Below are 23,622 nucleotides of genomic sequence, written 5' to 3'. Positions count from 1 at the left end.
ATGTATAAATAATTGTAACGAAGCGTAACAGTAAAAAACCAAAAAATGAAATTTAAAAAATAGTGCTGCGAAAAAGCACTTAACAGGATCAAAGGGACAGCTGAACACCACCTAGGTCTATCTGTAAATGTACCTGGTAAGCAAAATACTTCACAACATACTTTTTGTGTTAAGTCATGTCTTCTATACACTGCAGATGCCACCCCTATCTATTGCTAGTACATGAGAACACACACAATCTCCTGTTGTGTACTACACATCTGAAAGTGCAAGACGATTCTAGCTGGTCAAAACAAGTCCAAGAGAATCTCAAAAAGACAGGCTGAAGAGTTGTTCAATAAATAAGAGCAGACAAGGCAAAATGAAAAAGTGAGACAAGTTTTATATATTTGGTGGAATTTAATTTATTAATTAATTGGCTAGAGAGGGTGCACAGGGAGAGAGGGTGTAGTGGTTTATGTGGTTTGCCATCTCTCTCTCGTCATTCCTTATCAACACTGTTGACTTCCTAAAAAAGATAAAAACAATATGTTAAAAAAATACCCGGTTTTCCTCACTATGCATCAGTGACACTTGTTCCCAATACATGAGTACAATTACAAAGATAAGACCCAAATTTTCAATTGACAATATTTTGAGGCTAAATCAGTTACAGCAGGTATGTTGAAGACATTGCTCTCTGTCTCTTACAGAAAAGGACCAAATCGCTTTCTCACCATCAGGAAGAAGGATGGCTCAGAGAAACGTCAGCCTACCATGCCTCTCATACTTTCCCACAATTCCCTATATTTCATCCGCAGCCTGCTTCAGAGGTTTCCTGTTAGCAATAAAGAACGCACAGACATGCAGCCCAACAATAAAAGTGGCATGTCTGCAGCTGCAGAACACGGTGAGTGATTGTTTTTTCATTTAAACTTGGTTTCTATACATATTTGTATGACAGACATTGTGAGGACACTCATTGACATGATGCTTTCCCTAGCCTCCTACTGTCGCGGAGGCCATGTTAATCTACTCCGTTGATTTTTCATTCATCACATGTACTGCCTTACCCTAACTTAACTATCACAACTAATTGCCTCACCCTAAACTTTAACCTAACCCTAACCCTAACCTAATTCACAGACACACATACACACACACACACACACACACACACACAGGGCACTTTACATTGACTTGCATGAATGTCATTCACTTGGAAACTCTAACCTTAGAGTTTCTATACCTGTTACCCTACCCATACCCTAAACTAACTCTAAGCTTGAACCAAGGCTAAAATGCAATGATTTCCTAATGGGGAACACACTGTGATGTCCAAGAACAAAGCCAACAAGTTATGTATTTCAGTTTATATAATAATGCCAGTTAAGTTTGAACTCAAGATAGGGTCATGTAATGTTCTTCAGCTCTTCCCTCAGACAACAGCTATGACAGGAATAGAGCAAGTGGGCGCTTAAACAATGGCTTTCCCATGGTGCCCCAAAGAAGGAGACCAACAGAATTAGACAGTTTTCGGCATTCTCTTCCGGCTCATGAATACCAGGACGAGATCCTACAACTCATTAAAGAAAACAGAGTGGTACTGGTGGTGGGAGAGACAGGCTGTGGAAAAACTACACAGGTAAGTGTGTCTGTCAGACAAATATAACCCTACAACTGCTAAAAGAAAATGGGTTTAGATTTTCATGGTCCCAAGAGGATATCCTCAGTAATAATTCTGCCTTCTGCCTTCTAAGCCTAGTTTTTTCAATGAAATATCAAATTTATTATGGTTACAATTATAAACCATTAGATGATTTGTTATGCAATATGGGTCATATTCTCCACAGGATGAATATTTTTTATTGAGGGTTTGTGGTTACAATAACTGCATTTACACACGGACAAAATTGTTGGTACCCTTCCATTAAAGACGGAAAAACCCACAATGGTCACTGAAAAAACATGAAACTGACAGAAGTAATAATAAATAATAACGTATTGAAAATTAACTAATGATTTTCAATAAGATATTTTTCCTTTGGACAGATGTGACAAAACTGGAACATTTTAGCAAGTCACATCAGCTCTATGTTCACAGCTACAAAAATTAAGAATATTCATTAATTAACACTGTACCTATCCCAATATATGATACTGTTACCTATGCTGCTTCTGGCACAGGGTGTTTTAAATATGCAGGCTACAAGGAATGTCAAGGCATTCTGGAGCTAAATGTGCTGCCCATTGTCAGAAAGCTTGGTCTTAGTCTCAGGTCATGGGTCCTTCAACAGTATAATGACCCAAAAAACACAACTAAAAACACCCAAGAATGGCTAAGAACAAAACATTGGACTATTATGAAGTGACCTTCTATAAGCCTTGGTCTAAATCCTATTGAACATCATTGGAAGCTGAAACTTGCAGTGTGGAGAAGGCAGTCTTCTAACCTGAGACAGCTGGAGTTTTCCCATGAGGAGTGGGCCTAAATACCTGTTTACAGGTGCGACAGTTAAGTTAGTTCACTGACCATTTGTTGGTACCCTTTTTTTTAAGGGTACCAACAATTTTGTCTATTTGAGTATGACCTGGGCTTGCTTTACATAAAAAATGACTAAAACAAAATAGTACAATTTTGGAAATGTACAGGAATTGGATAATGTGTAGTTAACAACAGAACCTTAGGTCGATCTATGCAAGTATAATCAAGTGTAACTGTTGTTGTACAGATTCCACAGTTCCTGCTGGATGAGTGCAGCAGAAATGAAAAGCCCTGCAGGATTTTCTGTACTCAGCCAAGACGTCTGGCCGCCATTGCTGTTGCTGAGAGAGTGGCAGCAGAAAGAGGAGAGATTGTAGGCCAGACTGTTGGCTACCATATCAGACTGGAGAGCAGGTGGATTATTGCCGAGTTGTTGATCTTTGATACTTTAAAAGATACCAATCAACTCTTATAAAGTTAAAATCCTGTACATTCTGAGCGCAACTAGTTGACTTCACAGATACAGGGATTGGTTCTGATAGTGGTTTTATTAAACTCAATTAGAGAATGATTCTCTAAAAAATTACTATTAACTATACTATTAATTACTATAAACTCTTGATGTAAATTCTTTGCCTTAAAGGTTGTTTTGATTTAAAGCACACTGTGTTACTTGTAGTAGTTGTACTACTTTTGCACAACATGCTATAAAGAGACAGAATACAGCAAGGGGTTGAAGAGAGAAAACTGCAGGTGCAAAGTGCAAATGTCCAAAGTCTGGAATCACGGTAAATTCCCCCAAAAACTATGTACAGTGCATTTATTGTAAAACTGAACAATAGCACTAAGTCAAAACCTTACCATATCAGCAGAAAGCATTTACAGAGGGGTGCTAACACAAAGTGATGTTAACCTTTCATGTAAAGGAGGTGTATTCTCATGAATAACTTTCATTAACATTTTAGAAAGAAAGGTAATATGGTCTAGTATGCATGTGGTTATTGTGAAAACCAAAAGTGGCCATTTTTGAGAGGGTCAGTATTAGCTGCACAGTTTTTGAACATTTATGAAAGTGCTAAAGGTGCTTTAACAAAGTACTGAGAAAAGACTGTGAATAGTTAGGTACATGTAAAAAGATTTCTTTTTTCCCCACTTTGACATTATGGAGTATTGTTTTTTTAGCACTTTGGGGAAAATAATGAATTTAATCAATTTTGGAATAAGGCTGTAACATAACCAAATTTGTAAAAAGTGAAGCACTGTGAATACTTTCTGTGTGCACTGAAGCTCAGATGTTTTAGCCTGGAATAATTTCATAAGTAATGTTAACCATTTTTCATATAAACTCAATACTTCCACTTTCACGGCCAAATATGTGAAAGCAGAATATAGGCAAACTTTCATCTCAACTATTTACAATTACATTAGGTAGCAGTTAACTCCACTGCAGAATGATAACCAATATCTGATAATGTCCTTATCTTTGCTCTAAGATTAATGCTACTATAATAAATGCAATATAACACTCATGCAATATTGACGAATCCCACTTTAAACTAAAAAGTTGTAAGCTAGAGTTAGCACCAAGCACACATTTTAACGCTTCAAACTGTGAACTCAGAGAAACAAAAATTTGCATATAAACCTGCACTTTTGGCCGTTTTTAGCTGACTTGTCACCAGATTGATCTGTTCTGTAAATTAATCAGTTTTCCCAAAAAGATATTTTAAAGTGCCTATATTATGCCCCTTTAGAGGTTGAAGAGGTTTTGTGAATCCATCTTAAAGATGAGCTTTGAGTCTGAGCAGAGATTGGGTCCCTGAGACTCAACAAAACGTCATTTTGAGTTGAAGGACCATTCAAGGACTTTTCCAAAACAAAAAATGTAAAAAATAAAGGAAGTGTGCACTTCTGCCATACTTGTTGTGTGTCTACATGCTCCGTAGAGTAATATAAATGGACCAAAATGAGCAAAAAGTGGATTTTGCATAATATTAACACTTTAAATGTACATCATTTAACACAAATAAACTAATAAATGCTAGTGAGATTTAGGAGTAGTTATTATTATTATAATTATTCTCAGAAATAGATCAGTCTATAAAGACGGAGAAAAAATTTCCCTCACAGTGTGAAAAGAGGAGACCCCTGAAAAACACATTACAGTAACAATCTGACATTTTAGATGCCTAGATTACATAATGTAATATCAAAACTTTGCAGCATTTGTGCAAATATAAATGAAAGTCCCAATATTCGGTCACTCCGTGCTTGTCCTGAGCCTTAAATATCATTTAATTTTTTTTAATTTAGAACTTAAGCCAGCTATATAATTGAACATTGAAGTTGAAATGGAAGTGATTCTTTTAACTGTTGACTTTAAAACCTCAGGGTCTCTCCCAAGACACTGCTGACTTTTTGCACTACTGGAGTGTTCCTCAGAACCTTGATGGCTGGAGATGCCAGCCTGACAACTGTCACTCACGTAATTGTGGTAAGCATTAAGACCCAAGAACATTATCCTGCTTTATAAAATCCAAATCCACCAAACTTGGGGTTAGAACAGACTTAACAGCTGGTACAATGCTTATGTCCATTTATCTGATGGTAAATCATTTGTATAATCTGTAATAATAAATACCACAGCATTTCAGTTTAGTTGAGGTCTGGACTTTGACAAGATCAGTGGTTTCCAAAATTAGTCCTCAAACCCTGCTTGTTTTCCAGCTATCCCTGCCCTACCTACTGCTTATTATCTGGATCAAGTGTGTTAAGTCAGTCAGAAAGTGGATCTTCCAAACCATCATCCCTTTACTGCAACTCTCAACAGTGGGATGAGGTGTTTCTGCTGAAATAATGTATTTGGTGTTCAGCAAACATGGCAGTGGGCGATGAGCCCAAACAACTTCACATTGGTTTGTTCAGATGCAGTATTGTGAACTTCAGTGAGACTTTCATAATTTTTTAACAGAAGAGGCTTTCTGCTCACTCCCCTTTCAAACAAACCGTACTAGTTCAATCTTCTTCTAAAGTTGTTTTTACATGCAAACTATCTCCAGAGGATCAGGTCTTGCGCGGACTTGTGTGTTCACACATGCATCCCACAGCATGAGAAAGTCTGAGTGACATACATTGCCACTTGGGGAAATAATCAGATTGATTTTGGTAGTGGTGCGGTGGTCGCTGTGTAGAGCGTACAGGAGGAATGACGTGAAAAAAAGGACACTGTAGAAATCAATTTTGTTTTGTTTACAGTGCATCAGTAGATCATGTCACATGATTAGAAGCGCTTCATGTACTGTCTATAACGTCCGTTTTCTAAAGGAAAGATACCCGATCAAACTACAGAAAGCCTGGTTTTGAACTCCTAAAGTTTTTGGTGTTCTGCAGAGCGAATCTACTTGAAGCAAAGGGTTAGGTACTTGATATTGTCCACATTTTTTCTTTTTGGGTTCACTTTTGTTAAATAAAGAACAACATAGTAAAAAAGATCAAATGTTGTTCGTCTGAGGTCCTTATACTAAACATATTACGATCACATGATTTTTAATAATGACTTTTTACACACATAAAAAAAACTGAATTAAAATAGGGCGGACTAACTTTTATTGTCATCATTAGTTTTATCATTGCCCTATTTACAGTAGATTATTTGTGTAACGATGGCACATCATTGTTGGATTGAAATCCTGGTTTATCACTGTTTAAATCTGAATTCATATCTTCTTTACAATGACTAAACCTGCTTTTTAATAGATTTGCTTTTCCTGGATATGTTGCTAGGACAATAAACTCAGCATTAATTTGACAGAATTACAGTTTTTTCAATTGCTTAAACACATTTGTTCAAACTTTGCCTCATATTCTCAACAGCAAACAGCAAATACAAATTTATAATGTATATTACACAGTACAATACACACACACACACAGACAATGTGTCCACCTTTGGTCTAGGTTAGGCCAGAGAATCTTTATATTTGCCACCTCCTCTCACTCGATCTCCACCTCTTCCTCTGTAACCTAATCCTTAATTTCTACAGTGAGGAACAGATGTATTTGAACACCCTGCAATTTTGCAAATTCTCCCACTTAGAAATCATGGAGTAGGTGCATGTAGGTGTAGGTGCATTCCCACTCTGAGAGACAGAATAAAAAGGAAAATTCCAGGAAATCACATTGAAAAGAATTTAAAGAATTTATTTGTCTTGCACTGCTGAACATAAGTATTTCAACACCTGAGAAAATCAGTGTTAATATTTGGTACAGAAACCTTTGTTTGCAATTACAGAGGTCAAACATTCCTGTAGTTCTTGACTAGGTTTGCACACACTGCAACAGTGATTTTGGCCCAATCCTCAACACAGATCTCCTCTAGATCTCTGCAGAGTTTAAGCTCCCTCCAAAGATGTGCTATTTGATTGAGGTCTGGAGACTGGCTAGGCCACTCCAGAACCTTGATATGCTTCTTACAGAGCCACTCCTTGGTTATCCTGGCTGTGTGCTTCGGGACGTTGTCATGTTGGAAGACCAAGCCATGACCCATCTTTTATGCTCTGACTGAGGGCAGGAGGTTGTTGCTCAGGATCTCACAATAAATGGCCCCATACTTCCTCTCCCTAATACAGTGCAGACGTCCTGTCCCCTTCGCAGAAAAGCACCCCCAAAGCATGATTCACAGTAGGGATGGTGTCCTTGGGAAGCAACTCATCCCTCTTTTTCTTCCAAACACGACAAGTGAGGTTTAGACCAAAAAGTTCTACTTTGGTCTCATCTGACCACATGACTTTCTCCCATGCCTCCTCTGGATCATCCAGATGGTCTTTGGCAAACTTCAGACGGGCCTGGGCATGTGATGACATAAGCAAGGGAACCTTCTGTGCAATGCATGATTTAAAACCATGACGCGATGTGTTCTACCGACAGTGACCTTTAAACTGTAGTCCCAGCTGTCTTCATGTCATTGACCAGCTCCTCCCTTGTAGTTCTGGGCTGATTCCTCACCTTTCATCACCCTTCATCATCAGTGATACCCCATGAGGTGAGATCTTGCATGGTGCCCCAGTCCGAGGGCCTTTTCCATTTCCTAACAATTGCTCCAACATTTGAACAATTTTCACCAAGCTGCTTGGCAATTGCCCCGTAGCCCTTTCCAGCCTTGTGGAGGTCCACAATTTTGTCTCTGGTGTCTATTGACAGCTCTTTGGACTTGGGTGGACAGGTGTCTTGAAAGAGCTCAGACAGCTGCTACTAATTTAGATTAATGAGTGGAGTAGAGGTGGACTTTTTCAAGGCACAGTAACAGGTCTTTGAGAGCCAGAATTCTTTCAGTGTCTCAGGTGAATTTCAGACCCCTCCATGATTTCTAAGTGGGAGAACTTGCAGGGTGTTCAAATACTTCTGTTCCTCACTGTATGTGAATCCATTGTCCAAAAACTCAAGGGCCCTTTCCCTTTTATTTATCTATTAAAGGATCTGATTGACATGTGTTGAATTCTGACTCTTGTGTGTTTTCACCTAGGGAATTGTGTGCTAATGGAGCTTAAGATGTGAATGCTAGAGCTTTCAAAATGACCACATGGTGTACGCAATAAGAAATTAAGGGATTTGTGTGTTGAGTTATGGAGTGACAGCTCAACAAATCTGACTCATGTCAAAACGGGGGAGTAGTGTTTAGTGTTTAGGAAATTGGGTGTGATTTTTGAGCGTTATGGTTTTAAAATTTTTGCCTGGTTATAATGGTGATTTAGCAATCTAGAAAAACTGTAACAGATCCGGGATCATGTCAGATAGTGAGCCAGTATTATCCAGCTAACCCGTTAATCCATATATAAAGAACAGGGCTCAGATCCTGGAGTGCATCACTGAAATCAAAACCTCTGAAGTCCTTGATGGGATTTGAGTGCTGGGAAGGGTGGGTTAAAGCCTATTTCAGCTTCTAGTTTGGCTTTTGCTTTTAATTCACTGTGCAAATGTTTGACTGACTTCTTTTTGTTTTTTAACAGGATGAGGTGCATGAGCGTGATGGTCTGACTGACTTTCTGCTCACTAAGATGCGGGATGTTCTTCAAAAGATCCCAACACTGAAACTGATCCTGTCCAGTGCAGTTGTGGATATAGAGCTGTTCCTTCAGTACTTTGGCTCCTGCCCTGTTATGCATCGTATGTGCTATGAATTAATTAATTTAATGAATGTTCATACTAGCTGTTATTGCTTTAGCAATTTGCTAGTTTGTCATTTTGTTAGTTTCTCTGACAGTTGAGTGGGCTCTATACCTAACAGCAATGCTGTTGGCATTGTTAACAAAGTGCTAATAAAACCAAACTGGATATCCGTTTTGCAGAATTTTGACAAAAGAGAAACAGTTTTGGTTTAACTGGTTAAGTCGTGCAATTTTATTTTTCAAATTTTTATAAAGAGAATGTATGTGTTGGTTGTTAATTTTATATTAATAAGCACATTTCTCTTTCTTATAGTCAAAGGGAGACTGTTTGAAGTACAAGAGCTCTTTCTTGAGGACATTCTGAGGCTGACAGGCTTTAACAGAAAGGACATGGGGAGATGCAAGGAAGAAACACAGAGAAGTATGACACTTTTATGAATTAGTTCACTTAGTCAGATTGAATAAAGAAATAAGGAAATGCCTTAATCTGTTTTTTGTCTATGACATGTTCCGGTTGTCAGAGGAGAAGAAGCAGAAATGCTTGACAGAATGGTGTAAGGCAGTGGAGAAAAGTTGTGTTGAGGAGAAACAGAGGAGCCCTGTGTCTGTTCCGGGCTGTCCCGGGCTATCTACCAGCTCCCAGGACAGAGGGGATAGCACCTACAAAAAGCGGGTAAACCAACACACAACATTCTAAGCACAGTTAGTTTTAATATTGTTATCAAATGAATGCTACCTGGTTAAGTTTGCATGTTTTATGTTAAATACTTGTATTTTTATGACAGAATGAAAGTGGCTCAGGACACCTAGAGCCATGGCTACTGAAGGAGATGGACTCCTGCATTTCTAAGATTTTCCTCAATGAAGATCAGGATGCTTTCATTCAACTCTTCAACCTCATACTCTATGAAAGTGTTAATGGTATAACTCACACAGCAGACAGGAGGACTGATGCTAGGACCAGTATCATGTTGTTGTTTCCTCATATATGTTTTCTTGTTTTTAGTTGACTACACACACAGTGAAACTGGAGCCACACCTCTGATGGTGGCAGCAGGTCGAGGGTTCCTTACACAGATGGAGCAGCTGCTCAACATGGGGGCCGACATCAACATGAAGGCATCCAATGGATGGTGGGTTATTAATTTTAGTACCAGGCTGACCAAATGAAGTTACCTTATTTCATACTATTGTGTAGAAATAGAGGAAACATGCATTTATGAAGTTCCAACCTAAAATTAAGGAAGTTATTATGTATAATAATGATAATGTATCATGTATGAATTTCAGCCACTGCTTTTTCTACCTTCTTATCTATACTTTCCACAGAATTTTTGCTTCTTTTTATATTCTTATAAGCTGGAGAAGATGTGAATGCATTGAGCAACAGTGTTTTCATGCCATTTCAGGACAGCCTTAGACTTTGCCAAACACTTTCAGCAGACAGATGCAATGGATCTTCTCAGATCATCCATGTGAGTTGTAATGTTGAGTGGATTTGTTATTTTTGCTAAAAGAAAGGCAGAATTAAGTGCTTATTTAGTAGCTCTTGTGCCTGTGATACAGTGAAGAGAGGCATTGTCCTATTATGGCCAGCCCCTCATCTCCTCCAAAAACCTTTCCTATAACTGTACATAAAGTAATTTCGCATCCAGATAGTTCTGTAGTATTTTTAATACTAAACCTAATAGGCTTGTTTCTTTTGCTGGGCAGTCCTCTGAGGGAGGTGACCATCTTGGATGAGTCTGATTTGGTACAGTGTGAGAGAACTGAGGTGACCACTGAAGAGCAGGAGCTGCTCAAACTATACCACCACAGTTTTGATGATGAGTGGGTGGACCTGGACCTTATTATGGATCTGCTGCACTATATTTTCTCCACCACCAGTGAAGGTGAGCCTTAACACTTCTCTGGATTTTATTGACATACAGTGCAGCTTTTTTCCTTATTTTCTGCTCTGCGTATCGCACACAGCAGACTTTCACCCCAATGCAGATGCACACACACACAGATCCAGTCGTTCAACGAACCTTTCAGAATTATTTTCTTGTAAATGTTTTCCACTGTTGATGTGACATAGTTTGTAATCTGGCACTGCTACAACAGTCTGACTTTGTTACTGTTCTGAACACAGAAGCTCTTCTTTTTCACATGCTCTCCTTGTTTTTAAATTTTTTACTAGGTTTACTAGGTAGGTCTACTAAATGTAGCCAAACTAGCTGTATAATAATGTTACACAACAAATAACTGGCTAACCGAAGCATTTATTAAACTAGACTGACCACAATGAATTAAAACAAAATAAAACAAAGAAAAGATTATCCTTTGAATAAAAGGAAGTATAACACTCTGCTATGAAAATATAATTTTAACATTATAATAATGTTGGGGCTGACACAGCAAAAGCTTGTATTTGGCCCTTGGACCCTCTAAAAGAAACTCAGCTGATGATCCAGATGTCCTAGTTTTGCAAGATGGTACAAGTCAAGTCCATAAAAATCAATTACTTAAAATAAAAAAAAAAAAGAACTAGAAGCCAGTGAAGTGAGACCAGAACCAGGGTTATATGGTCAAATCTCTTGTATTTGTCAAGAAATGAGCAACAGGATTTTGAACATTGCAATAGTCATGCCTGGAACTGATAAAACCATGAATTGCCATTTCAAAAACATTTAAAGAGAGGATGACTTTACTTAACAACTTCAGCTGGAGAAAGCTGGAATGAACTCGATGTTCTCAAGTCTCTCAGACAATCAAATAGTGGCTATGTTGACATGCCTCTCATTTCCTTTAAACGTAAATAAATCTGAATATCATCAGTGTATCATCAAATATGACCTGAATCAGTTAAGGGTATTACCTCAAAATTGCAAAGTGCTTTAAACAAGACAAGAGGATTTCATGATCCACTGTATCAAAAGCAGCAGTGAACTCTAAAATTAGACTGCTTTGTCTCAAAATAACTGCAATTGAATAAAAGCAATTTTCTCCCATAACTTTTGATATATATGGCAATTTCGATACCAGTCTGAAATTAGAAAGCAAAGTGGAGTCTAGAATTGAATTCTTAGGAAATGGCTGGACACAGCAGCCAAATGCTGATAATTCAATGCTGGTCATTAAAAAAAGTGAAGAACACTCTCGTTTCTATTGATGCCTCAGGGGGAGAAGCAGTACAGATGGGCAGGAATTGTAAAGTTTGATGGCCACAGGAAGAAAGGATCTTTTGTGGCTCTCTGTGAAGCACTTGATGTTTATCTGTCTCTGGTTGAACATGCTCCTCTGTCCAGCCAGCACGCTGTGTAGTGCAGGGATGTCCAATCCTGGTCCTCAAGATCCACCTTCCAGCTTGATTTGCAACCAGCCCTGCACTTCCAGCTTCTGATTTGCTGAACACACCTAATCCAGGTAATCAGCAGTGGGTAGGGCAGAGATAGTGGCCCTCGAGGACCGGGATTGGACACCCTTTGGGTAGTGGGTGCAAGGGATAGTCCAGGATTGAGGGGAGGGAATAGGAAGGGAGACAGAAATGTCCCCTGTGGATCACCTGTGCTCCTGTGTGTCAGACACACTTCAGGCAGTGCAGGCTGAAGAAGTTAAATGCCCTGGAGAAATCAAAAACCATGGTCCTGACTAAGCCCCTAGGCTTGTCCAGGTGGGTGTAGGTGCGATGAAGCAGATGTTTGATGACATTGTCCACTTACGGTTGGATTGATACACAGATTGGAAGGGGTAAAGTGAGGTTTTGACCAGAGGTAGGAGGGACTCCAGGATCAGTGTCTCAAACGCCTTCATGATGTGTGATGTCAGAGCCACTGGTCTGTTGTCATTGAGGACACTGGGATTTGGCTTCTTATTTTTAGGGATTAAGCCCAATTTCTTTTCACCCAAAAACTCTCTTGGAGAACACCTCATGGCTGATGAGCATAGGCTTTCAGAATCCTTGGACTAATTGCATCTGGCTCTGCAGGAGCAGTGAAGCCTGTGCAGTATGACCATGCTGGTGTTTAAAAAGTCTTTGGCCAAAGCATCATTTGTGCTACAGAAATGAATTCTGAAATCCCCAGGGATTAAAAGTTTGTCATATTATGGCAAAATAAAACCTAAAAGGTCAGAAAACTCTACCACAAACAGCTGCGGCTTAAAACTAGAATAAGTTTCCACTGGAAACTAGACACTAAAATAGTTCAGAAATCGACGGATTAGATGCACATCTATCAGAGGTTGGATCAGTTTAGGCCTCACTCAGAAATAACAATTTTTCAACAGTTATATGCTTCTTTTTTTTTTTTTGAGATTATTTCATCTGTGTTTGATAAACACTCTTTCACAAGGAACAGAGGATGCAGAGGAGAAGAGAAGGCCAGGAGGATGTGTGTGGGTTTCTTTTAAACCTTATGTTGAGGCTTCTGTCTTCCTCAATTTGCACTGCACAACCCAATTCTGTTACATCCTCATGAGTGAATGTGATGTTTTCTCCCCTACTGTGTTTTTATTTTCATCCACATACCTGAACCAGTGGTTGGTTGTCATCGTGGAAAAGAGCTCAGGGCTCTGTTCCCTACTTCCTCCATGTAAAGATTGGTCACAATAGGGGACACAAAGGCAGAGCCATGTTTTTGCCTGCAGGAAACACTCATTGTAATTGAAATGAGTGATAGATGATTGAGAATCTTCACTAAATTTAAGGAAAACCATTGCCATGCCTTTTCTTGTCCAGAGCACTTTTACTTCTTCAAATCACAGTTTCTTGAAATCACAGGCTCATTTAAAGGTATGTTTAAAATATTTCACAAATCAAAAATTTTAGGATGTGTGCTTTTCTCTGTTGGTCTTCAGGTGCTGTCCTAATTTTTCTTCCTGGTTATGATGAAATAGTGGCACTCAGAGACCGCATCCTGTACGATGATAAGGAATTCTCCACCCATTCTGGGAGGTAAGAAGATGTTTCTTTATTTCATAAATACACTATATGTATATGTATGTGCATAACCTGTAGGTATACATACTGTAAGTATTCTGTAGATATAGCCCACTTTAGAGTTAGTTAAATTATTTGTTTAAGCCAGATTATTGTAGTTGTTGGAATTTTTGTCACTACTACAAAATACATTTTTAATTTTTAAATATATACCATAAAGTCAATTAAACTTCTGGGATATTGATTCGGTCAAGTAGCACAGGGGTTAGTTGTTGTTAATGAAATAAACAACAGGTGCCCTAGCGGAGCATCAATAAGACAACCCCAGCAAAGAGAAATGGTTTTACAGGTCACTGGCCACTGACATTTTTTCCCCTATTCATCTTTTCTGAATGTTTTTTTAACTAGTTTTGCATTTGGCTAGGGTCAGTGTCACTACTGGTTGCATGAGGTGATACCTGGACCCTATAGAACAGAGGTAGCCAACATGGTGCTTAGGGCACCTGGTCGCCCGCAGGGATGACTCAAGTCACCTGCAGGGCAAGTTCTATGGACTTCCTTCAAAAATTGTATTCAATTATGTTGCTGTTCTTTTTGAGTCAATAACACTCGCACTGATGTAGATTGATTGACTTATTGTATGTACAAATCGTGCTTGATATTATGTCTTTTTAAGTAAAATGGTTACTACTAAGTACTGAACTCTGACATCTGGGGTCAAAGTTCAATATCATAGGCATAACAACATCCACCAACTTACCCTCCTGAGACGAGTAAACAGGAACAGGTATACTGGGCAGTTCTATGCGAACTACACACCTGGCAGCATACTATGGGCAGAAGAAGCTTGAGTTTAAGGCAGCTTTAGACAAACAGCAGTCATTATTAACGAGCCCGGTGAAAAGTCACAAAAGGCAAATGAAGCTTCATTTAAATCTGCACATTTTTGGATGAAGAACAAGAAGGTCTTTTCACATAGGGAGTTATTGAAAGGAGCAATGATTTACATCTACAAGACTGTGTGAAAATGTGAAACCTAGTGTAATGGATGTGATGATTTGTTAAAAATGCTACAGACCTAGTTATTAGTACAGACAACAGTGATATGAATAAAAAAAGTGAAATAGTTTTCACTCTTACAAAAGTGACAGAGTTCATGATTTTGTAAACAAATGTTGTAAAGCTTGTGAATAGTGCAAATGGGATATAAATATGTTACAGAAGTGATCATTTGTATAGTGTATTTTAACAAAATGTTACAAATGTTCATACAATTCATTTCATTCATACAAAAGTGTCAAAGATATTTGCAAAATTATCAGTGACGTGATAAATTTGACTTTCAAATGTTGAAACAGATAGAGATTAATAAAATAAATGTTTAAGACAATTTATTAAGATATGTATTGGTATGTATTATTAACAATATTATTATAGTAAAAGTGAACAGTGCAACTTTTAACCGTTTATACTACTTGGTACCCTTTAGGTAGCTCTTGTTTTCAAAAAGGTTGGTGACCCCTGCAATACAGGTTGCACAGTCAGCCTCCAGGATGGCAGATCAATACATGCCATTGCCAAAAGGCTTGCTGTGTCTCCCAGCATAGTTTCGAGGGCACTAGGGAGATTCCAGAAGGCAGTTAATCAAGGAGAGCTGGACAGGGCTCTTCTTAACCCATGAAGTATCAGAAGGTATCTGTTGCCCCACAAAAAGACATCTAGCAGGCCATTGATATGAATGTATTTGATCAAACAAACAGAAGCAGACTTCATGAGGGTGACCTGAAGGCCCAACATCCTCTAGTGGGCCCTGTGCTCACTGCACAGCACTGTGGAGCTTGATTGGCATTTGCCTTAGAACACCAGCATTGCCAGGTCTGCCACTTGCATACTGTGCTTTTCACAGATGAGAGCAGCTTCACCCTGAGCATATGTGACCAACATGAAAGGGTCTGGAGAAGCCATGGAGAATGTTATTGTTGTGAATAATGAGGCAATAATAAGTCATAGACACAAACTCTTTTTGCATGCTTTATTCTTGCAAGACAGAAGTTCACTGAACCAAACAAAGTTGAGTTCAGTGGAGTTATGAAGCATACATCTCAATTACAGAGTTTAATTAATTCAATTAAATTCAGTTTTATTTATATAGTCTAAATCACAACAGAAGTAATCTCAAAACACTTTACAGTGTAAGGTTTAAGACCTTACAGAATATAATTGGATAAAAAAATTATATTGAAAATCCAAGAATCCCATTTCAGCAAGCTTAAGGCAACAATAGGAAGGAAAAACTCCCTTTAGAGGAAGAAACCTCCAGCAGAACCAGGCTCATGGTTGCAACAATGGCAATTGTGTTCTATGGCAAATACCAATCATGCTCCATGATGCCAGGCAGTGAGCACAGGGCCCACTATAAGATGTTGGGCCCTCAGGCCCCAACCAGCCCCTGTATGACTGCCTGTCTCCTGGAATGTCCTCCATGCTCAAGGGTCTAGGTATTGTCTCATACTAGCAGTAGTAACTGACCAGATCGATTTACAAGAAGTTTAATTGACTTGATATACTCTGATTAGTTTTCCATTGACTTCCAGCTGACTTTGGCTTTCAAAATCAACACTGCCATTCAAACAGCTTTTGCCATTTAGTGGCAAGTGAGTCATCCAGTGATGTCCTCATTGTGAGGTCATGTGTATACTCTCTGTACACAACAAACAGCAAAGTTTCCTCACCATCCTTAGCGTTATTACATGCAATTTTGTTGTGACTGACCAGAATGAATGTGACATCATCCACACAGTTTGTGACACAGTGTGTCTCCAAACAAAACATCCCAGCACCATTAAAATAATAAATGGGATTTCAGCTGTTGTTGTATGCAAACTTGAAAATGTTGCATACAGTTCCTTAGCACTTCTCATGCTTGGTAGATCAAACCACAACCTCAAGGGACTGTACTGGCAATATTTCTGTTTACACCTCAGACTTTCGCTACAACTCAGTAGCCTGCTCTGTCGAGTCCAGTCAAGAGAGAATATGACTTGACTGTATACAAAAAAAACCTGTTATCAGTTATTTTGTAAGGTCTTAAATCTTACGCTGTAAAGTGCCTTGAGATTACCTTTGTCCTCGCATATTATTTTGTTATTAATTCCACCTATAGATTATCTATTTTGTAGATAGGTAGCAAACATTGGAGAGGAAAATGGATTGTAACTGTAGCCCCCTAGATGTAGATATGTTTAAAATATAAAGATTTGGCAAAAAGGACCAAAAATACCTAGGATTAAATGTCATTTTACCATCTCAATATTTAGTATATAATAGCATATTGTCAAACTAAATATTGAGTTTCAGAGGTGTGTTGTGTTTCAGGTACCAAGTATTCACTCTACATTCAGCCATGCAGACTCTGGATCAGAAGAAAGCCATGAAGACCCCACCACTTGGTGTCAGGAAAATAGTAAGTCGGATGTCACTGCCTCTTTAAACTGTCATTCAGCAGAGCTTAAGATATTAGCTTAGGACATAAGATGACACAGATTTTTCTACCTTTTAGAAGAAACCTTTTATTTAGATAGATATTTCCCTAGGTGCTCTGGCATTCTCCCACATTCCAGACATGCAGATAGAGTTAATGGTGAAATTAGGTGTGAATGGTTGTGTGTCAGCCCTCTTTTTTACTTTTTAGATTCTTTCCACCAACATTACTGAGACGAGCATCACCATCAACGATGTGATCTTTGTCATTGACTCAGGAAAGGTCAAAGAGGTATGGTCACTGTTGACTGATTTACAATACAAGATTAAGATGTTGATAAATATGGTTAGTTTTTGTGTTTTTGTTTTTTTTATAGAAATCCTTTGATACACTCAGTCATACATCTATGCTGAAGAGTATTTGGATCTCAAAAGCAAGTGCTCTGCAAAGGAAGGGAAGGTAACACACTTATACAGTGGCAAGAAAAAGTATGTAAACTTTTTGGAATTTTGTGGTTTTCTGCATTAATTTGTCATAAACCATGATCTGACCTTCATCTAAGTCAAGAGTATTAACAAATATGATGTGCCTAAAATAATAATACAAACAATTACATATTTAATGTCTTTATTGAAAACAACCATATAAACATCATAGTGCTAGTGGGAAAAGTACAGTATATGAACCCATGGAATAATAATAATAAAAAAAGCTAAATGGAGTGTACCTAGAGTCTTATTAAGACAATTAGTTTGTAGGTGTGGGCTAGAGCTACTTTGACTGTCAAAATCAGTTAAACTTTATAAGTTTGATCAGCACAAGAGGATTGTGCTTATGTGAGCAATGTCTTGTCAAAAGAAGTTTTTAGAGGAAAGGCTTTACAATAAGCAGGACAGTATCACAAAGTGATTTAAAAGACATTCAAAATTCACCAGTCTACAGTTAGTCAAACAATCTACAAATGGAGACACTTTAGGACTTTGGCTACTCTACCAAGAAATGGGTTGCCAGGCAAAATGACCTCAAAAGCACTATGAACACTCATCACTGAGGTGAAGAAACAACCCTGAGTGAGTGAAAGTTTTCAAGGCACCACTGGAACTGGCCAACATCTGTGTTCACAGGTCTACAGTATGTAAAACATTGAACAAGCAGGGGGTCTATGGCAGGACAGCACAAAAGAAGGCTGGCTGTTCTCAATAGAGACATTTACATTTAGTCATTTGTCAGACGCTTTTATCCAGAGCGACTTAGACTTACGTAGACAGGGGAAGCGTAAGGAGCCTAAGGACCCCTACTGGAGGTAGGCCACAGCTGGGATTTGAACCCCAGTCTCCCGCATGGAGGTTGGTGATGTTACGACTACACTACCCAGCCACCAGAGACATAATCTAAATATTTTTAGGGTTATTATTTTAGGCATAATATATTTGTTAATCCTCTTGACTTAGATAAAGATCAGTTCACATTTTATGACTTTTCTGCATTAATGCAGAAATCCATAAAATTCCAAAAGGTTTACATAATTCTTCTTGCCACTGGATATTGTTTTAAATCTCAAATAATTGCATCCCAAATAATTCCCAAATAAATTTGAATAATTTAAAGAATCTACTGACAGTGTGACATATCCACAGAGCGGGGCGCTGCAGACCCGGGATTTGCTTCCACCTCTTCAGTCGACTCAGGTTCAATAACATGCAGCAATTTCAGGTTCCCCAGCTTCTGCGGATGCCACTCCAGGTAGGTTCACACACACACTCTTTCATACTTCATCAAATGCATCAATGTCAAAACTGTCAAGCATACTAACCTGCAAGTCTTAACATTTTACATCCATAATTACTCCACTCATGAATGCAAATGAGACTCTTGCTAACACAGAAAGAAGAGTTGCTTGTACACTTGGGCTTTAGGGCTTCCTTCCATCTAGTTTGAAATGTCATAGTTTTACAAGGTGTAAGTGCAAGCATAGAGTAATAGCAGGTGAAGCCTCATGTAATGTGTTCAGATTAGCACCAGCCTGCAAAATGCTTTGCACTCTGATTTGTACTGCTCCTAGTACGACAACAGCAAAAGTTGAGTTCTAGAAACCATTTGGAAATTTGTCCTCTAGTTTCAGCTCATTTTGGCACTATCAAGATGCCATATGGTGTTTTTTTTATTATTTTTTGTAGAATAAAAATGGTTACACAAGCAGCACCTGTGTTAATTCTGCTGTGGAAATTGTATATTTTTTTCATTGTTTGGGTCTTAAAGAGGTTCTAAAAAAGCAGCAAAGCAGCCCAAGAGCATCAAGGTGTGTGTGTGTGTGTGTGTGTGTGTGTGTGTGTGTGTGTGTGTGTGTGTGTGTGTGTGTGTGTGTGTGTGTGTGTGTGTGTTTTTTCTCAGAATATGCTTCAGCTTAATATTCAATCCACAGAGAGCATCACTCTTAGCTCTCTAACCAAACTGGAAAATTCAAAAAACAGTTTAGTTTGCTGTTGTGTACCATCCTCCTGCCCCTTACTCTGAGTTTTTAATTTAATTCTCAGACTTTCTATCTGATTTAGTTCTTAGTACAGATTAACTAATTATAGGTGGTTGTCTGTAACATTGAAGTAGGTGTTACATTTAGTTATTTGGCAGATGCTTTTATCCAGAGCGACTTAGAAGTGAGTTACAAAGCAAGCAAAAATATTTAAGCCAAGGAAAAGAACTTTAAAGTGAAGTACTCTAGGAAGAGCTGCTTTAGTTACATGGGGTATAAGTGCAAGATTGTTTATTAATTGTTCATTTTAGGTGCAGATAAAGAAATTAAGTGCAGACAAAGGTCGAAAGAGTACTGTTTTCTGCAAGTTTGAGAAAATTGAGAGTGAGGCAGCTTAGCATGCAGAGGTGCTCTGCATGCACATGCTATTCATTTTCAATCGAGACAAATAAGAAAAAACCCCAAGTTTCTTTTTTGCACTGTAGCCAGGCTGACAAAAAAATCATACGTCTTTTGAATCTAGTATCCCCTTAATTCTAATCAGCAATTACCTCATTAATTTCTTTACAAATAAAATCATAACTATTAGAGAAAAACATTTATCAGATCCTCCCTGCAACTAGCATGGTTGGACTCACATGTAAAACAGGTCTAGAATTAGTTGCAAGACCTGACTTACTATCCTCTATTTAAGAGTCATGGGAGTGCTGGAGCCTATGCCAGCTATCAATGGCAGAGTACACCCTGGATAGGTCGCCAGTCTATCACAATGCTGACATATAGAGACCCTACACAACCCTACACACTCACCTTCACACCTTTGGGCAATTTAGAGTGACCAATTAACCTAACCTGCATGTTTTTAGACAGTGGGAGGAAGCCGGAACTTAGTTTTAAAACAATTATGTGACCGGAACATTTGGATTAAACTGAACACTAGGCACTAGGACTAGGTTAGTTTAAATTCTAGCAGATAGATATTCTAATTTGTTCATGGTAATGATTGGTCTTTCATGCACGCACACAAGTTAATTATGGAGCAATTCTTTTCACTTTATATATGTCCCCCTCAGGCAATTATATTTTAATTATAACAAACACTCCATACATTACCATTGCTATTCAGATAACACAGCCATATATATCTGTGAAACCAGAATCTCCAGGCATGCAAAAGACAGAGGTTATTCTGTTTGGCTTAAAATCCTTCAGCACATATTACCTAATCATTTTATTAGCCTAGGTGACATTGCATTGGCCTCAAGTGATACTTGTCCTTTACCTCATACATAAAATAAACCTCTAGCTCTGGCTCTTTTCACCTGATGAATATTGTTAAAATTAGGAGCATCCTGTGTTAAAGTGATGCTGAAACAATAGTCTTTCTTTTGCTTTGGGGTCAGTAGTGATGTTAATTTCTAAGTCCTGTAAGGAAAACCTGTGCAAGCCTAAATCTCATTGCAATTGTAATAGGTCAAACTGTTATATGTATGTATGCATGTCATGTACTGTAATGCATATTTATATATATATGTATTTTAGAATGACACCCTGGCCTGGCCTATGTCTTCAGTATTTGAAAGTTTGCAGAAAATAGAAAGAGAACAATTGCCGCTGTTTCTATCAGAGTAGTTTGTATATTTTAAGTGTGCAGGTAGCACAAAATAAATCTTGATGTGTATGTAAAGACTACTACTTAAACACGTGTAAGTAATATTTTGTAACAGTGATTTGTTATTGTGTGTCAGGAACTTTGTCTGCAGACCAAATTGCTTGCTCCGTCTTCCTGTCCAGTAGCTGAGTTTTTGTCAAAAGCACCACAGCCTCCTCCCATGCATTCCATCAGGAATGCTATACACATGCTGAAGGTAAGAAGTACTAACAAAACATACTGCACACCTCACTTAATTGTGATCTGTGACATAAGGCACTGCAAATGCACACATATGTATAACATATGCACACTTACCCATTCACATAAAGTATTTCAGGAATAAGTCCCTTTTCTGTTCAGACAATAGGTGCTATGGACAAGTGTGAAGACCTGACTGATCTGGGCTACCACCTAGCTGATCTACCAGTAGAGCCCCATCTGGGAAAGATGGTGCTGTGTGCTGTTGTACTCAAGTGTCTGGACCCCATTCTAACCATTGCCTGTTCACTGGCCTACCGTGACCCCTTCATCCTACCTGCTCAGGGCTCTCAAAAACAAGCTGCTTTACAGTGCCGCAAACGTTTCGCATCAAGCACCTTCAGTGACCACATGGCACTGCTAAGAGCCTTTCAGGTAGGTGTGCTCTATATAAGAACTTTGATTTAGGGTGAATTTAGGAAGGGATTTATTTGATGGGGATAGCAAAGAAATGTTGACAACCTAGATATTAGGAGACACATGTGGTTATAACACATTTAACAAAAAACGAACCACCTTACATGCCTTTTGAATTCTAAATTTTGTCTGATGCTACAGTATATTTAACCCTAAAGATGACTTTCAAAGCACGGCCCATAGTTACAACCATAGTTGTAATATTAGAGAATTTGAAATTCTGCCACTGTATTCCTGAAGTTTGCCATGGTTTACCATGAAATTGATTGAAAGACAACAGCAAAGAGCAAAAGACTAACATAGAGAAATATGTGCTAACTCAGTAATGGTGTTGTTTACAAACATATCTGATAAAAGTACAAAAAAAATATTTTTTGTGTTTGTTATAAATATTAACAAATATAATGTTTAATCCTGCTACATTGTCAAAAAACGTTTCAGATTTTTCTGGCAATGATGTTTGAATTTGAGTGGAAGTACTACTAGTGTTATGGGAGACATCAGTGGCCAATTAACAAACATTTTTAGAAAACTTTCAGAGAGCTCCCTGTTGCTCAGGATGACATATTATTTTGCAAAACTGTGATTGGTTGATCAAAAAATTGTAACAACCTAAGTGAAATGGCTGTTAATGATTTTGATTTGAGTGTGATAACTCATGGCTCTGTTAATTTGTAGCTTCAAGTTGTTCAGTTAGTGTTGAGACTGTGTTTTGACAGGTCGACTGTGGTGTAAGTAGATGTGATTAACCACAAATGTAGCCAACACAATGGAGGTTTCTATGGCATTTAGTGGCCTCCAGTCTGTGTTCATGTTAACATAATTAAAAATGTATATAAATTAATTAATTATTTAATAACAATAACATAAATTATATAGGTCTTGGAGATTGCCATACAACTTTGTTTCCTTACTCTTCACTTTCATGTAGACTTACACACATATTTACAATATAGAAAAAAATATTTTAATCGCTCTCAGTGACAATGAGCATACCAATTTGGTGGCTAAGTATTAATGCAGCTAGATTAATTTAATACTATTTACAGAATATATGGATGGATATAGAAATACATGTATTAACCTACAGCTGGCTGAATTCAAAGACATCCTGAAAATCAAAATGGAAAAATTCAAGATTAAAAGACTAATCCAAAATTAATTCCAGAGGGAACTTGGTTTGCCTTGTTAGAGTTGTTCGCAAAGGCAGACAGAAAGAAAGGGAACCACAACCAGGAAAGATCCACACCAACACAAATACAGAATAACCTCAATACAGAAAACTCAATATATGTGCAGAATATGTGAGATGAATGAAACTGGATCAATAATTGTATTCTAGGGTGGAATGACGGCAATTATATGACAGAAATTGTTTTCCCACCCCTTTGAGGGAGGAGGAATTGTAGAGATTGATGGCCACAGGTAGAAAGGACCTCCTGTGGCCCTCTGTGGAACACCTAATGTTAACCAGTCTCTGGCTGAACATGCTCCTCTGTCCAACCAACACACAGGATTGAGAGGAGTTTGGACAGCATCCTCCTCTCAGCTACAACATGTAGAGGGTCCAGCTCCACCTCCAGAACAGAGCCAGCCCTCCTGATCAGTTTGTTCAACTTGTTAGTGTCTGTCACATTCATGTTAGTGCCCCAGCAGACACAGCATATAAGATGACACTTGCCACGATAGACCCATGTTGAAGGACCTGAGTCTCCTCAGAAAGTACATCTGGCTCTGAGCCTTATTGTACAGTGCTGAGTTCTTAGTCCAGTTCAGTTTGTTGACCAAGTACA

The 23,622-nt window shown here is 38.3% G+C and overlaps 1 protein-coding gene across 3 annotated transcripts in view; it reads left to right on the top strand.

Annotated features, from left to right (window-relative positions):
* Positions 1–23,622, top strand: part of LOC113148067 (3'-5' RNA helicase YTHDC2) — a 55,345-nt gene that overhangs the window by 3,470 nt on the left and 28,253 nt on the right. For 2 of the 3 annotated variants that reach the window (XM_026339541.1, XM_026339540.1), the window contains exons 4-21: positions 693–889; positions 1,410–1,624; positions 2,712–2,878; positions 4,856–4,958; positions 8,470–8,626; positions 8,942–9,049; positions 9,150–9,301; positions 9,414–9,549; positions 9,635–9,761; positions 10,038–10,103; positions 10,342–10,520; positions 13,468–13,564; positions 16,925–17,012; positions 17,241–17,321; positions 17,407–17,489; positions 18,668–18,773; positions 21,249–21,368; positions 21,515–21,787. In XM_026339541.1, the coding sequence (XP_026195326.1) occupies positions 693–889; positions 1,410–1,624; positions 2,712–2,878; positions 4,856–4,958; positions 8,470–8,626; positions 8,942–9,049; positions 9,150–9,301; positions 9,414–9,549; positions 9,635–9,761; positions 10,038–10,103; positions 10,342–10,520; positions 13,468–13,564; positions 16,925–17,012; positions 17,241–17,321; positions 17,407–17,489; positions 18,668–18,773; positions 21,249–21,368; positions 21,515–21,787 (2,455 nt within the window). The remainder of the gene's footprint in view (positions 1–692; positions 890–1,409; positions 1,625–2,711; positions 2,879–4,855; positions 4,959–8,469; positions 8,627–8,941; positions 9,050–9,149; positions 9,302–9,413; positions 9,550–9,634; positions 9,762–10,037; positions 10,104–10,341; positions 10,521–13,467; positions 13,565–16,924; positions 17,013–17,240; positions 17,322–17,406; positions 17,490–18,667; positions 18,774–21,248; positions 21,369–21,514; positions 21,788–23,622) is intronic. The other variant, XM_026339542.1, reaches the window with a different exon arrangement.

Source organism: Anabas testudineus, chromosome 22 (assembly GCF_900324465.2).
Source record: "Anabas testudineus chromosome 22, fAnaTes1.2, whole genome shotgun sequence".
Lineage (NCBI taxonomy): Eukaryota > Metazoa > Chordata > Actinopteri > Anabantiformes > Anabantidae > Anabas > Anabas testudineus.
Note: the sequence above shows the minus strand (reverse complement) of the source record. Positions and strands in the feature narration are given on the sequence as shown.